General features: G+C 40.2%; 1 protein-coding gene across 1 annotated transcript in view; it reads left to right on the top strand.

The window, feature by feature from the left end:
- Positions 1 to 16507, top strand: part of LOC150077774 (epidermal retinol dehydrogenase 2-like) — a 50890-nt gene that overhangs the window by 27942 nt on the left and 6441 nt on the right. Inside the window, exons 5-6 of the mRNA XM_090384361.1 lie at positions 6880 to 7020; positions 14484 to 14609. Of these exons, the coding sequence (XP_090240487.1) occupies positions 6880 to 7020; positions 14484 to 14609 (267 nt within the window). The remainder of the gene's footprint in view (positions 1 to 6879; positions 7021 to 14483; positions 14610 to 16507) is intronic.

The raw sequence follows: 16507 nt of genomic DNA, 5'->3' as shown, positions 1-16507 counted from the left end.
AGAGAATAGTATAGAGAATTCCAAGGGGAAATTTCACTCTGGAGGATTCTGAGAGGCCGGGAAGGCCACGAACGTCAGTTACGGAGGAAAACGTTACTGCTGTGAGGAAAATGCTTGACGAAAACAGGCGAGTGACCTACCAACAGATAGAGGATACTTTGGGCCTAAATGCACCAGCAATTCGTTCGATTCTGCAAGATCATTTGCACGTGAAGAAACTTTGTTCTCTCTGGGTGCCGCATCAACTGACTGAAGAGCAGATGACACGACGTGTGACTTGGTGCCGGGAGATGTTAAAAAAGTTTAATAAGGGACAATCTCGGTATGTGAACAACATCGTGACAGGTGACGAGACTTGGCTGTACTATTACGATCTGCCGACCAAGGCTCAAAACAAAGTTTGGGTCTTTGATGATGACGACACACCCGTAATTGTCAGAAAATCCTGATCTGTAAAGAAGAAAATGATAGCTGCATTTTTCAAATCGAGTGGAATTGTGGAGCGTGTCGTTTTGGACACGCAGAAGACAGTGACAGCTAAGTGGTATACTGAACAATGCCTGCCTAAAGTCATTGGATCTATGAAGAACCTGCGGCCAAAGTCAAGGATGGACACCTGGTACCTCCATCACGATAATGCTCCAGCTCACCGTGCCAAAGCCTGCACCGAATATTTGACCACGACAGGACTGAAACTTCTCAAGCACCCTCCCTACAGGCCAGACCTTGCTCCCTGCGACTTTGCACTGTTCCCGCATGTGAAAATGAAGCTAAAAGGGAGGCGGTTTTCCAGTGATGAGGACCTTCTACGGGCTTGGGACAACGAGTGTGCTTTACTCCCTAGTGAAACTTGGCAGAACTGGTTTAAAGATTGGTTTCGGAGGATGGAGAGGTGTATTGAATGTAGAGGAAATTACTTTGAAAAAATTAAATAAACAAAGCTGTATTGCAAAACTTTCCTAGTACCCTTTGTATAGTACTTAGTACCGTGCTTGGGTTGGAGATTGAGAAGACGAAAGAAGATATTTGTTGACATTGGACTTGAACTTCTGTAGATTGTAATTTTCAGGAAATACGTATGAAGGAAGGTTGTTCCAGAAAACGGCAGTTGAATGAATAAATGAGGAAGAAAAAGTTGGTACTGTGGGTTTGAAGTTGGACAGTAAATGGATGTTGGCTGGTGGCGGCACGTGTTCGGACTGTTTTGAAAGAGAGAGTGGGAATTATAGAAGCTAATTCAGAAGAACAGTGCCCATGGAAGTATCTGTAAAAGAGGCATGCAGCAGAAACAGTGTGTATATGAGACAGCGAGTGGAGAGACTCTGTTAGAGATGAATCATTAATTAACCTAATTGCCCTCTTCTGAATGGAATCAAGAAGCCTGAGAGAGGTTTTGGGGGCACCACCCAAGATGTGGGAACAATAGTCCATGGCAGGGCGGATTTGCGATTTATACAGAGTGAGCAGCTGTTTGGAAGAAAAGTAATGCAGAGAGCGAAAGAGAAAACCAAGTTTTTTAGATGCAGAGGAAGCAATATTTGTAATGTGCTTGTGCCAAGAGAGATTAGAAGTCAGGGTAATCCCCAAAAGAGATATATCCTTTTGCCTAGAAATTGGAGTGTCACTAAAGATAAGCATAGGAGCAGAAGAATCCTTTTTGTGAGATATAAGACAAGACTGAGTTTTAGACGGGTTGAAATCAACTAAGTTGTCTTTGCCCCACTGGAGAATTACCTCAAGATTGGCATTTAAGGAATTGGTAGCAGATTTTCGAGAAGTTGAAGCTGATTGAGCAGGACAAGATTTCTCAAAATGGAAAGTTGAATGCAATGTGCTATCATCGACTAAACTATGGATAGGATTTCCAGTCAATGGAAGAAGGTCATTGATATACAAGAGGAAAAGAGTGGGGGAAAGAACTGAACCTTGGGGGACACCGGCATTAGTGGAGAAGTTAGAAGACAGAGAGCCATCAACCATCACCCTCAGTGAGCAATCAGAGAGAAAACTGGATAACCAATTACTAAAAACAGTTGGCAAACCATAAGATGGAAGCTTGTTTAGAAGTCCTTTATGCCAAACACGATCAAAAGCCTTTGAGATGTCAAGAGCAACTACTTGTGTTTCACCGAACCTTTCCATTGAATTAGTCCATAAATGGATAACATAAGCCAGAATATCACCAGTGGATCGACACTGACGGAATCCATACTGGTGATCGTTGATCAGACGGAAGGTTTCTAGGTAGTTTAAGAGTTGGCGGTTAATTGATTTCTCCATTACTTTAGAAAGAGTTGAAGTAATTGCAATGGGACGATAATTGGATGGGAGGGATTTGTCACCCTTTTTAGGAACTGGCTGGATATGAGCAAATTTCCAAGCGGAAGGAAAAACACCTTTGGAATAAGAAAGTGAAAAAAGGCGGCAAAGAATAGGAGTAAGTTCAGGAGCACAGGTTTTGAGAACAAGTGGAGAAATACCATCAGGACCTGGAGCTTTCTTAGCATCGAGATTCATCAAAATCCATCTGATATCCTTTTGACGGAAGACCACAGAAGGCATTGAATGGAGTGTGTTCGGAATGGTGGGAGGTGTTTTACCAAGATCATTAATACATGAGCTGGAAGAAAAATGGGATGCTAGCAGGTCAGCTTTATCCTTGGCTGAAGTGACAACAGAACCATCTGGTTTGGACAGAGGTGGGAGCAGAGATGGGCAAAAGTTGCGGCCAATAGCTTTGGCAAGAGACCAGAATGCCCAGCTACCATTAGGGCAAGAAGCAAGTTTTCTACTCTTAGCCTGTTCAAACTCTAGTTTGGACTGATTAATAACTGCTTTACAATTGTTGCGAGCTTTGGCGTAGGCAGAAAATGAAACTGAAGAATTAGAAACAAGCCAATTACGATATGCAACGTTCTTCTCTTGGACAGCCTTAGCACATTTATTGGAAAACCAAGGTTTAGATAAAGGACGAGATTTTAAAGTGGAGTGTGGGATAAGGGATTCCATTCCTGCAAGAATAATTTCACTGACACGATCTGAGCCAACGTTGACATCAGAACTTTTGAAACAGTAATCCGACCAAGGAAAAGAAGAAAAGAAGTCTCGCAGGTCATCCCATTTTGCATTCTTGTAATGCCAAACAACATGAGGTTGGGAATAGCCTTGAGATAAAGGTTCCATTGGAGAAGAGACAATCACCAAGTTGTGATCTGAAGTGCCTAAAGGACCTCTCACTTCGACCGTGTACTTAGAAGGGTTGTTTGTAAGAAAAAGATCAAGCGTATTGGCTGTATGATTAGGATTGTCCAGTATTCTTATAGGTAAATGAACAATCTGTGCTAGGTCATTAGTAATTGCAAAAGCCTCAGCATCTCGACCTGCTGGGTCGGTGTGACTAGAAAACAGAAGCTAGCTGGGGTTGTGAACATTAAAATCACCAAGGAAAATTACCTCACTGTTAGGAGAGTTGGACTGGAGAAAGTCAAGTTGCAACGAAGGAAGTCAAAGAGCCCCAAGTGATTAGTTGAGTTGGGAGAACGGTAGAGACAACAGATGAATTTGACACAATGAGGTAGAGAGATTTTAAGCCAGAGAAAATCAAAGAGAGGATATTCCAAATTGCCAAGTCTCTGACAGGGAATATCAGAACGGACATATGCACAAGTACCACCTTTGAGGCGAAAGGAATCATACAGCGAATAATTTGGGCATCTGAGATGAGCAATAGTTGAATCAACCGATAACTGAGATTCTGTCAGAAAAAGTACATGAGATTTGGCAGACTGCAGGTGGAAATGGACATCGTTGAGATTAGAATTAGACCACGTATATTTGTGAAATGAATTAGGAAGTCCTTGGGAGGTTTAGATCTTTTCGCAGATAAGCTTGCTCTATTAGTTTGACAATTCATGGTGTATTCAATAGTAAGAAAAAGTGGTGGGTGGGACATGCTGTATGAAGTAATGAAATTTTTGGATATGGTATACATGTGGTAAGAATATACCCAGATCCTTGACATAACGTGGCCTCGACAATGCTCCCCGCATACACACTACTCGGACTCCCTCCAGTCACTATCTGGCAGAGAAGAGGTAGCAAGATTATACACTAGTTGATCCGGAAGCCTCCTAGAGAGTTACATTAGCATTAGTAGAGGCATTTGATGCAAGAAAGCAATCTTATGCAGCATCAGCCAAAAAAAAAAAAAAAAAAAGCCCACTTCCACTTCACCCCTCTGTTTGTTCAAAATACCTGTCCAGCAGAGCCTTAAACGTATTTAGGCTATCAACCTCCACCACAAGGGATGGAAGTCTGTTCCACCAACCAACCACCCGCTAGCTAAAGGCAAATTTCCGCACATCTATCCTACATCTGTCTTTCCTCAATTTGAATTTATGCCCTCTCAGGTGATTTTTCTGAGCTAGAGGAAGAATCCCATCAGCATTGAGCATGCTTAAACCATTCAAGGCTTTATACACCTCTATCAGATCACCTCGCTGGTGCCTAGTCTCCAGACACTGTAATTTGCAAAACTTAAGCCTTTCTTCGTAAGAGCACCCCTTTGTTCCATTCACTAATCTTGTTGCCCTTCTCTGTACTCGTTCCAGCAGCTCTACATCCTTCTTGAAATGAGGCCTCCAGACCTGTATACAGTACTCTAGGTGTGGCCTGACCATTGCCTTATACAATGGAATAATCACCTCCTTATCCCTGCTGGAAAAATTCCTGTATATCATTGACAATACTCCATGAGCTACTCTTGCAGCCCGTCTGCACTGCTCAGAGAACTTCATATCTGCCTGCACAACCACCCCTAAGTCCCTTTCATTCTCTACCACTGTCAGTGTAGCCGACCGGGCTAGCCGAGTGGGTAAAGTACCTGCCCGGCAACCCAAAGGTCGCGGGTTCGATTCCCGCCTCGGGCTTGGATCAAAGTACTGCAAAAACCTTTGGAGGTGCAATATGGCCACAGAAGCCGATGCGCCAACAACTACCAAATCAAAAAAAAAAAAAAAAAAAACTGTCAGTGTAGTACCACAGAGTTGATACGTTGCTCTGGGGTTGCTGTTTCCCATGTGTAGTACTTTACATTTGTCAATGTTAAACTTCATTTGCCACCTCTCAGCCCATCTGCTCAACCTTTCCAGATCCTGTTGCAGCAGCATAGTGTCCGTAGTGTCCTTGACAACCCTGCCAACCTTTGTATCGTCTGCAAACTTGGACATTAAGCCGGATATACCATCATCAATATCATTTATAAATACAGAAAACAATAATGGACCCAACACTGAGCCCTGAGGGACTCCACTAATAACATCAGTCCACGATGAGCAGTGTCCATTGATTACCACTCTGTCTTCTCCCCCTCAACCACCCCTTTATCCATAGCAGCAATTTGCCTCCAATGTCACACTGCTCCAATTTGTGTAGCAGTCTTCCATGTGCAACAGTATCAAAAGCCTTTCTAAGATCCAAGTATATAATATCAAAGTTATTCCCTGCATCCAGTTCTTTTGTGACTGCATCATAGTATCCAATCAAGTTGGTCAGGCAAGACTTCCCCTTAACAAAACCATGCTGTGTATGAGCTATAACTGAAGTCTTGTCTAAATGATCCTGCAGTGCCTCCATTAATTTTCCTGGAACAGAAGTTAAGCTCACAGGTCTATAATTACTTGTGTCAGCCTTTGATCCTCCTTTGTGAATTGGGGTCACATTTGCACATTTCCAGTCTATGGGTACCTCCCCTGAGTCCGAGGAAGCTCTCATAATTATGGCTAAGGGTTTGCTTACTTCCTTTGCTGCCTCCTTTAATATAACTGGATAGATCCCATCCACCCCGGGTGCCTTTCTTGTGTTTATCTTCAACAGTTTCTCCTCCACTTTACTCCCAGTTATTTCAAGATTCTGTAGCTTACTGCTAGAGTTGAATACACCTCTGGCATTCCCCTCGCTGAATAACTCCTCATGTGTGAATGTCGATGCAAAATATTCATTTAGTTTGTTGGCTACCTGAGCAGGATCATCAACAGTTGACCCATCAATATCAAGTGGACGAATCTGATGGCCTCTCAGGTGATTTTTACCAATAGGTCCAGTCCGGTGTACTAACTAGCGGCCGGCCTGTGAAAACCGTTTTAGAGCTGTACCCTCGAAATGTAAGGAATATTCGATCTCGCCACGACGTTCATCATAACCTCAAAAGTCATCAATCATACTGCATGATGGAAGAGATAGGGAAGGGTTCATATACATTGTTTCTCATCTTTTTAAACCTAAGAATTTGTTCATGTTTGTCAGACCAAAATTTTTCTTAATGCTATTCTATTTCTGCTTAGATCTTTAGTCTCATAGCCAGAGAGGGTCTCCTTCAGTAATGCTTACTTGATGCCATCAATTTTGCTTTCTTCTTGGTATACCTCTAGGCCTGTTGCTATTCATTTTTGTTTCGAGTGTCTGCTTTTTGATTTCTCTCTCTCATCTTTTTAGAGTCCCCACTATACTCAGGCCACGGCAATTTTGTTCAAGGTATAGGCAGCACTCTCAATAGTCGCAAACCAGGGTGTAGGACAGCATTAAAAAAAAAAATATATATATATATATCTTGGAAAATAGATATTGAGTAAACTGGATGAGGTCAAAATATTGGTGTTTACTGTGCTTTTTAGAATTAAATCCACATAATGCAAACTTCCTAAAGCAGATATCAGTCAAGCACATGCTGAAAAGAATATGCTTAAATGTTTGCTCTTTTTTATTTTACATTTTTTACTATGTAATGTAATTTTAAATTTATAGTTTGTAGTTCTGAAAGGCAGAATGTTGCAAATATTTTAGTTTTCTAAACACTTGTTTCAATAATTTACTTTCTTTCAGTGCATCTAAGTTTGGAGTGATGGGTTTAATGAGATCTTTGTCAGAGGAATTGTATGCAGCTCGAAAAGAAGAGTACATTAAATTAACAACGTTATGTCCAATTAGTATAGATACGAGCTCACCAGAACTTCCCTGCAGTAGGTAGGTGGTTTTATTTTATTTATAAAATCAGTACATTATACACTGATGCAGTATACTGTGTCATTGTATAATATACTGATAAGTAGCTCCTGTTGACCTTTGAATTTGTCCAAGCTGTCAGCCTCAATTACCTTGACTTGTTAACCATCTTAAACTTGTACTCAGCACATTGCTGCTTATGCCAATGTGCTCTACAACTTGCTGGCTAAAAGAATTTCCTACAATCCAGTCTAAACCCATTCTCCCCGTAATTTGATCCCTTGTTCTGGAACCCTTTGTAACAGTAAAAATTTCACTTTTGTTTTACTATCTTTTTACTATAATTTTATCTTTTTCCCCTTTACTATCAATTTATCTTTTTCCTTTTACTATCTCCTCTCAGAGCCTTATAGATTTCTTTCAGGCTCCCTCCCCTCTGAAGTGCGTGGTTGCAAACTGTGTAACACATTGAAGGCTTTCCTCAAACAGTGACTTTTGTAGATCTCACTTGCAGTTTACCTATCTTTGGACCATTTAAAGAAACTCATTATCTTTTTTATTTTATTTTATTTTAGGTGAAGTCTCCATACTTGGACACAGTATTCCAAGTTTGGTCTTACCACTGCCTTATACAGTGGGGTAATGACACACCCCTGTCTCTGCTGCCTATTGTTCAATAAATCATCGATAGGACACCAAGGGCTTTCCTGGCCACCTGCTTGCACTGAGCACAGCAGTTCATATCTGCTGGTATAATAACTCCCAGATCCTTTTCTTTCTGTTTCAATTCAACCCTGTCAAGTATATAAATTATTTTGGGGTAGCTGTTCCCCAAATGTAAGACTTCTTTCACATCTAGAAATAGCATTGGTTGCCATTGAGTCAACTCTTTTTTTTTATAGCTTTTTTTTCACACTGTTGGTGAATGATTATCTCCCGGGAACTGATTTTTCATTTGAGCAAACAAGCAAAACCACTAACCAAAGAATATGTGCAAGTATAGACAATATACTGATTTCTCGTAGTCTTCTTTGATAATAAATACATGCAACAAGTCAAAGGTGGGAATTTTTGTACTTGCTGACACTTCATTATGAAGAAGTATTGTACTTCTGTTTTAGACAAGTGTTACAATTTGAGAGATCAATGTCTCAAATTTCCTTTTTTTCATAAAAGGATGTGTCCTATTATAGAAATGGTTACTATCCACCAACAAAGGACATAACTCAAATTTGGAAATGCCATATGTATGAATGGCTTACCATCTATTTAATTCCTTTCCCCTTGTGTGTATGCACCAATGCGCATACACTTGATATATCTTCCACATTTAACTCTTGTCCATCCATATTACTTTTCTCCATGACTAATAAAGGCATTTAAATTTGTAAAAAATAAGTTATACAGGCAGCTCTGTGAAATCTAGAATCTACACATTTACAATCCAGAAATGTTGAGAAAACAATCTGAGGCAGGGATAACATTTATCTTTAATAACCCATGCAAAAAAAAGTGACATTTCTCTCTAAGTACATCAGCAAGTTAGGCCATGTTGTTTCACTGTACGTTATGTCTGCAAGTGTGCACTAGCTGGCTGATTTAATATGTTGTGCAGGCTGAAAAACCCAAAGAAGTCATGAGGGGAACTTATTCCCTCCTGAGAACTGTGGAGGAAGTAGGATTTCATTAGGCACAATCCAATACAACCCAACCCAACCCTCCCCATTCACCTATTTACACTGCCCCTACTGTTAGTTGTATATCTACAATTAACCTTTATTTACAGGAAAACTAATAATGTTTGTCAAAACCTTTAGCTTTTATGACAGCCTCCAGTTTCCATGGAACACTATCAGTTTTTGTAAATATTTTCGGCCATTCAAAATGGCAACCAGTTCAGCTCTTTTTTTTGGGGGGGGGGAGCAGTCTCTCCTCATGCATACCTGATGATTGAGTTCATCCCATAAAACGTTTCAGCACTTGTGTCCTCAGATCAGTCCATCGTAATGAAAGCAGTATGACGTAGAGTACTATCCTGCTGATACGGTTATAGACTGTCCTCAACATGTTGCCACAATGTAGGTAACATGTTGTCCAGGATAGACCTCGGCATTCATGGTTTTTTCTAAAACGACCAGTAGTCCCAGTCCAAACCATGAAAATCATCCCAGACCGTCATGCTGCCTACTCCAAACTTCATTGTTAGGATGATAATCTGCTGGGTAGCTTTCTCCAGGCATGTGCCACACCTAGGCATGACCATCGGAGTGGTAGACCTTGTAACATAACTCTGAAGCACAGCCTTCCATTGGTTTATGGCCCAAGGATGGTAGGCCTTCTACCAAGGTAGATGGTGTCTGGTATTAGTCAGGATGATTAGTGGCTTGTGGATGACTGCATGACCATGGTAACCTATGTCATGCAGTATCCTTCACACTACTAGTGTTGATTTGTGTCCCATTTATCACACTGCTGCAACCATGTCGGCTTTCATTCCAAATGGATTTTGCAGGGTTTCCTGTCGTGTTCTATCAGCTTTGGCAGTTTTTCTGTGTCATTTCATGACAGTTTTGGCACTTGTCTGCTTTCATTTGCAGATGTGTTACCACTCATTTATCTAGGCACCTTCAGTGCTGTTGAAATACCACATGCAGACTGGCTTATGTGATAGCCTATTATCATTTTGTGCTGGGTCTGTTAACTCTGTCAATTTTGTCATCTTACATTCACAGTTGTGTTACTATCTCCTCAAAGGCCTACATGAATGTGTATATATTTTATTATTTTTTCTTATTTTTATATTAGTAAATTAATAAGAGGAGTTTACCTCAATATAGTACGCAGAACACTTCCGTATGATACCCTCCAGAAATTAAAACGGAAAAAACGAAAAAATTGACAACTTACCGGTACATTAAAGTAAAATATAAATAATTAAATAATCAATTTAACACAATTCAAAATCAATTTAAAACAATTAAAATTCAAATTAACGCAATTAAAAGAATCTAACGAAAATATTCAAAACGATCTGTCGATTTTTTCCGTTTTAATTTCTGGAGGGTATCATACGGAAGTGTTCTACGTACTATATTGAGGTAAACTCCTCTTATTAATTTACTAATATTATTATCAGCGTAGAACATATTGAGTACTACAGCTCTGATTCATACTATCTTATTTTTATATATATATAAGAAAAAATAAGATAAAATAATAATAAGAAAAAAAAATTCCAGTAATTTATAACTCGCTGGCTTAAATAAAACTTCCTGCAGTCCAGTCTAAACATTTTCCCCCCATAACTTCAAATTATGGCCCCTTGTTTTAGAATCATTTATAACTGTTAAAATTCCATCCTCATTCATTTTGCTTATACCTCTCAGAGCCTTAAACAGCTCAATCAAGTCTCCTCTAAGGTGCCTAGTTTCCAAGCTCTGCAACCCACCTATTCAGTCTTTCCTCATACGGATGCCCTTTTGCCGATCTCACCAGGAGAGTTACCCATCTTTGGACCCTTTCAAGAAGCACAATGTCTTTCTTTTTTTTTTTTATGTGGTCTCCATACTTGAACACAGTATTCGAAGTGTGGTCTAACAATAGCTTTATACAATGGGATTATGACAGTCCGAACACGGCGGCACGTGTTCGGACTGTTTTGAAAGAGAGAGCAGGCATTATAGAAACCAATTCAGAAGAACAGTGCCCATATAAGTATCTGTAGAAGAGGCATGCAGCAGAAACAGTGCATCTATGAGACAGCGAGTGGAGAGACTCTGTTAGAGATGAATCATTAATTAACCTAACTGCCTTCTTCTGAATGGAATCAAGAAGCCTGAGAGAGGTTTTGGGGGCACCACCCCAGATGTGGGAACAATATTCCATGGCAGGGCGGATTTGCAATTTATACAGAGTGAGCAGCTGTTTGGAAGAAAAGTAACGCCGAGAGCGAAAGAGAAAACCAAGTTTTTTAGATGCAGAGGAAGCAATATTTGTAATGTGCTTGTGCCAAGAGAGATTAGAAGTCAGGGTAATCCCGAAAAGAGATATATAATTTTGCTTAGAAATCGGAGTGTCACTAAAGATAATCATAGGAGCAGAAGAATCCTTTTTGCGAGATATAAGAGAAGACTGAGTTTTAGAAGGGTTGAAATCAACTAAGTTGTCTTTGCCCCACTGGAGAATTACCTGAAGATCGGCATTTAAGGAATTGGTAGCAGATTTTCGAGAAGTTGAAGCTGATTGAGCAGGACAAGGTTTCTCAAAATGGAAAGTTGAATGCAATGTGCTATCATCGGCAAAACTATGGATAGGATTTCCAGTCAATGGAAGGTCATTGATATACAAGAGGAAAAGAGTGGGGGAAAGAACTGAACCTTGGGGGACACAGGCATTAGTGGAGAAGTTAGAAGACAGAGAACCATCTACCATCACCCTCAGTGAGCGATCAGAGAGAAAACTGGATAACCAATTACTAAAAACAGATGGCAAACCATAAGATGGAAGCTTGTTTAGAAGCCCTTTATGCCAAACATGATCAAAAGCCGTTGAGATGTCAAGAGCAACTACTTGTGTTTCACCGAACCTTTCCATAAATGGGTAACATAAGCCAGAATATCACCAGTGGATCGACACTGACGGAATCCATACTGGTGATCGTTGAGCAGACGGAAAGTTTCAAGGTAGTTTAAGAGTTGGCGGTTGATTGATTTCTCCATTACTTTAGAAAGAGTAGAAGTAATTGCAATGGGACGATAATTGGATGGGAGGGATTTGTCACCCTTTTTAGGAACTGGGTGGATATGAGCAAATTTCCAAGCGGAAGGAAAAACACCTTTGGAATAAGAAAGTGAAAAAAGGCGGCAAAGAATAGGAGTAAGTTCAGGAGCACAGGTTTTGAGAACAAGTGGAGAAATACCATCAGGACCTGGAGCTTTCTTAGCATCAAGATTCATCAAAATCCTTCTGATATCCTTTTGACGGAAGACCACAGGAGGCATTGAATGGAGCGTGTTGGTAATGGTGGGAGGTGTTTTACCAAGATCATTAATACATGAGGTGGAAGAAAAATGGGATGCTAACAGGTCAGCTTTATCCTTGGTTGAAGTCGCAACAGAACCATCTGGTTTGGACAGAGGTGGGAGCAGAGATGGGCAAAAAATTGTGGGCAATAGCTATGGCAAGAGATCAGAATGCTCGGCTACCATTAGGGCAAGAAGCAAGTTTTCTACTCTTAGCCTGTTCAAACTCTAGTTTGGACTGATTAATAACTGCTTTACAACTGTTGCGAGCTTTGGTGTAGGCAGAAAATGAAACTTAAAAATTAGAAACAAGCCAATTACGATATGCAACATTCTTCTCTTGGACAGCCTTAGCACATTTATTGGAAAACCAAGGTTTAGATAAATGACGAGATTTTAAAGTGGAGTGTGGGATAAGGGATTCCATTCCTGCAAGAATAATTTCACTGACACGATCTGAGCAAACATTGACATCAGAAGTTTTGAAACAGTAATCCGACCAAGGAAAAGAAGAAAAGAAGTCTCGCAGGTCATCCCATTTTGCATTCTTGTAATGCCAAACAACACGTGGTTGGGAATAGCCATGAGATAAAGGTTCCATTGGAGAAGAGACAATCACCAAGTTGTGATCTGAAGTGCCTAAAGGACCTCTCACTTCGACCGTGTACTTAGAAGGGTTGTTTGCGAGAAAAGATCAAGCGTATTGGCTGTATGATTAGGATTGTCCAGTATTCTTGTAGGTAAATGAACAATCTGTGCTAAGTCATTAGTAATTGCAAAAGCCTCAGCATCTCGACCTGCTGGGTCGGTGTGACTAGAAAATGGAAACCAGCTGGAATTGTGAACATTAAAATCACCAAGGAAAATTACCTCACTGTTAGGAAAGTTGGACTGGAGAAAGTGAAGTTGCAAAGAGAGGAAGTCAAAGAGCTCCAAGTGATTAGTGGAGTTGGGAGAACGGTAGAGACAACAGATGAATTTGACACAATGAGGTAGAGAGATTTTAAGCCAGAGAAGATCAAAGAGAGGAGATTCCAAATTGCCAAGTCTCTGAGAGGGAATATCAGAACGGACATATGCACAAGTACCACCTTTGAGGCGAAAGGAATCGTACAGCGAATAATTTGGGCATCTGAGATGAGCAATAGATGAACCAACCGATAACTGAGATTCTGTCAGAAAAAGTACATGGGGTTTGGCAGACTGCAAGTGGAAATGGACATCGTTGAGATTAGAATTGAGACCACGTATATTTGTGAAATGAATTAGGGAGTCCTTGGGGGGTTTAGACCTTTTTGCAGATGAGCTTGTTCTATTAGTTTGACAATTCATGGTGTATTCAATAGTAAGAAAAAGTAGGTGGGACATGCTGTATGAAGTAATGAAATTTTTGGATATGGCGTACATGTGGTAAGAATATACCCAGATCCTTGACATAACGTGGCCTCGACAATGCTCCCCGCATACACAGTACTCGGACTCCCTCCAGTCACTATCTGGCAGAGTAGAGGTAGCAAGATTATACACTAGCTGATCCGGAAGCTTCCTAGAGAGTTACCAATAGGTTCAGTCCGGTGTACTAACTAGCGGCCGGCCTGCGAACACTGTTTTAGAGCTGTACCCTCGAAATGTAAGGAATATTGGATCTCGCCACGACGTTCATCATAACCTCAAAAGTCATCAATCATACTGCATGATGGAAGAGATAGGGAATGGTTGACCGGAACTTAGCTCTAGAGACTAAACATGGGTTCCACCACTTCAAGCCTCCAATAAGCAAAGTGGTGGTATTTCACCGGTTGATGAGTCATCTACCACCTAGTACTGAGGCGCCTCCGTAGCCAGGTGGGAAGGAGCAGCAGTGTGTAGCACACGCTTCTTGATTAGACCGGGGTTCGAGCCCGTCACCACCAAATACGGCGGATGCGGAAAGGTCAGGGAATGACCACCGCATATCCCGGAGCAATATGGCCTTAGTTGCTAATGCTCCTAAACAACCAAATAACAAATAACAAACCTAGTACTGCCTGGTAACATAGATTGGCGACGTTCCTCCATGTGCTGTGGACGCCACACCTCGACCCCTGCTTACGTTGGTTCACACCTGGGTGGTCACCCACCATGTACTTGTGCATGGAGGTTATACCCAGGATTACTAACAGTCCCACCATCGTGAAGGTGCAAGCAGGGGATTTGGCTGTCACAGACCGTCCGGACTTCACCGAAATTGGGTCCACTTGACTTGAGTATCATCCGAATATCAGTTCCATCAGCGTTTTAGACTCCCAGGTAGCAAGTACAGCTTGTCAGGCATATCTGAGAGAATGTCTGTGACAACCTCAAGGACCGTAAATTATTTGTGTAAATTATTCTCTAAAATCTATACTTCTTTGCTGTGTACTTGTTTAATTTGATTATGGTTTTACACAGTCAACCAGTGATTGTTTCATTTTTCTGTTTTAGGTTTCCTCGTTTGTTACCTCTTCTTAAGTTAGAGGATGCAGCCGAGCAAGTAGTAATATCTATACTTCGAAATGAGAGATTTGTTATTATTCCTGCAAGGTTGGAGATAGTCGTGCGAGCATTATAGTAAGTTATTTTTCTTTTATACTGGATGTAATTAAAGATAATGTTTCTGTTTTGTTTCAAACTGCAGGAAAAAGGACTTAATAGATTTTCAGACAGGCAATCGAAAACTTAGATGTTAGCAGTAAAAAACATGTTAGAAAAAAAGAACCTTTACACTTTTTTAAAGATAGTCAAGCCAGACATTGCATTTTTTTATTTTCACAAGGGTGACCTTGTGAAAATAAAAAAAAATCATTCTTAAGGGTGACCACTCTTGAATGAGTGGGAATTTTTAACGTTAAGCCAAACAATGCAAGGAAGTGGATATAAGTAATAAAATAAAACAACAGTATTCATACTGTTCTCATTCCCACATGATTGTCATCTAATTCTGCATTAAATTTAGCCAGATTTACTGTCTCTGCCTCTTGGGAAGTGACTTATTCCAGTATTTGACAGCCCACTGCCTATAAGTGAACTTCAGGAGATACATTCTTTTGCTATTCCCTGAGATTTCATATTTGCACTCCTGGTTCTTGAAGTAATTCAAATAACCACTTCAAGAACCTTACCTTGCCCTCTTTAAACAGTTATGCTTGCAAATTATGTAGCATTTCTTTCTTTCCAAATGGGTGGATGTAACTTTCAGTGTCTTCATCTGGAAAGATGGCAGTATACACTTTGCCCTGCGACTGCTACACTTTTTTTGCACTGGCTCTTCCATTTGACTTTAAATTCAATCCTGTTGAAAATCTCATTGGAGAGGATGTCCTTATTATTCATTACCATTTTTAGACAACCTTTAGCAACCTCTGTAAATGAAATAGAATTTTTTTTTTGCGTCTTCACAAATAATGGAATCAGAACTTTGTACTTGTAGAGCAGGTCCCTGGTATCCAAGCATTCATTATCTGGTCTATGCAGTTATGAGGATTTGAAAAACAATGAGAAAACTGACTTCTCTTTGTGATCATGCAGCAGAAATTGAGCGCGAGATTAAAGACAACTAAATGCTACCACAATTTTTTTTTTTTTATCTGAAAAAATACAAAAAAAAAAAAAAAAACCCTCTGGATTCATTCTTTATTTGTAAAACTGAAAAATGTTGCAACTTCAATAAACTTTACTTAACCTTAACCAAAGATAAGCATAGGAGCAGAAGAATCCTTTTTGCGAGATATAAGACAGGACTGACTTAGTTGTAAAAGGATTGAAATTAATTAAGTTGTCTTTACCCCACTGGAGATTGGCATTTAAGGAATTAGTAATGGATTTTCTAGAAGTTGAAGATAATTGAGAAGGGCAAGGTTTCTCAAACTGGAAAGTGGAATGCAATGTGCTATCATCAGCAAAACTATAGATAGGATTTCCAGTCAATGGAAGAAGGTCATTAATATACAAGAGGAAAAGAGTGGGGGAAAGAACTGAACCTTGGGGGACACCAGCATTAGTGGAGAAGTTAGAAGACGGAGAGCCATCTACCATCAACCTCAGTGAGAGAGAAAACTGGATAATCAATTACAAAAACCAGTTGGCAAAGCTTGTTTAGAAAACCTTTATGCCAAACACGATCAAAAGCTTTTGAGATGTCAGGAGCAACTGCTTATGTTTCACTGAACTTTTCCATTGAATATGTCGATAAATAGATAACATAAGCCAGAATGTCACCAGTGGATCGAAACTGACGGAATCCATACTGGTGACCATTGATCAGATGGAAGTTTTCTAGATAATTTAAGAGTTGGCAGTTAATTGATTTCTCCATTACTTTAGAAAGAGTAGAAGTAATTGGATGGGAGGGATTTGTCACCCTTTTTAGGAACTGGCTGGATATGAGCATTTCTCCAAACAGAAGGGAAAACACCTTTGGAATAAGAAAGTGGAAAAAGGCAGCAAAGAACAGGAGTAAGATCAGGAGC

Source organism: Mastigoproctus giganteus, chromosome 11, assembly GCF_048544385.1.
Source record: "Mastigoproctus giganteus isolate SK-2022 chromosome 11, ASM4854438v1, whole genome shotgun sequence".
In the NCBI taxonomy this organism is placed as follows: Eukaryota; Metazoa; Arthropoda; class Arachnida; order Uropygi; family Thelyphonidae; genus Mastigoproctus; species Mastigoproctus giganteus.
The sequence above is the reverse complement of the archived record's forward strand: the minus strand, read 5'-3'. Positions and strand labels throughout refer to the sequence as shown.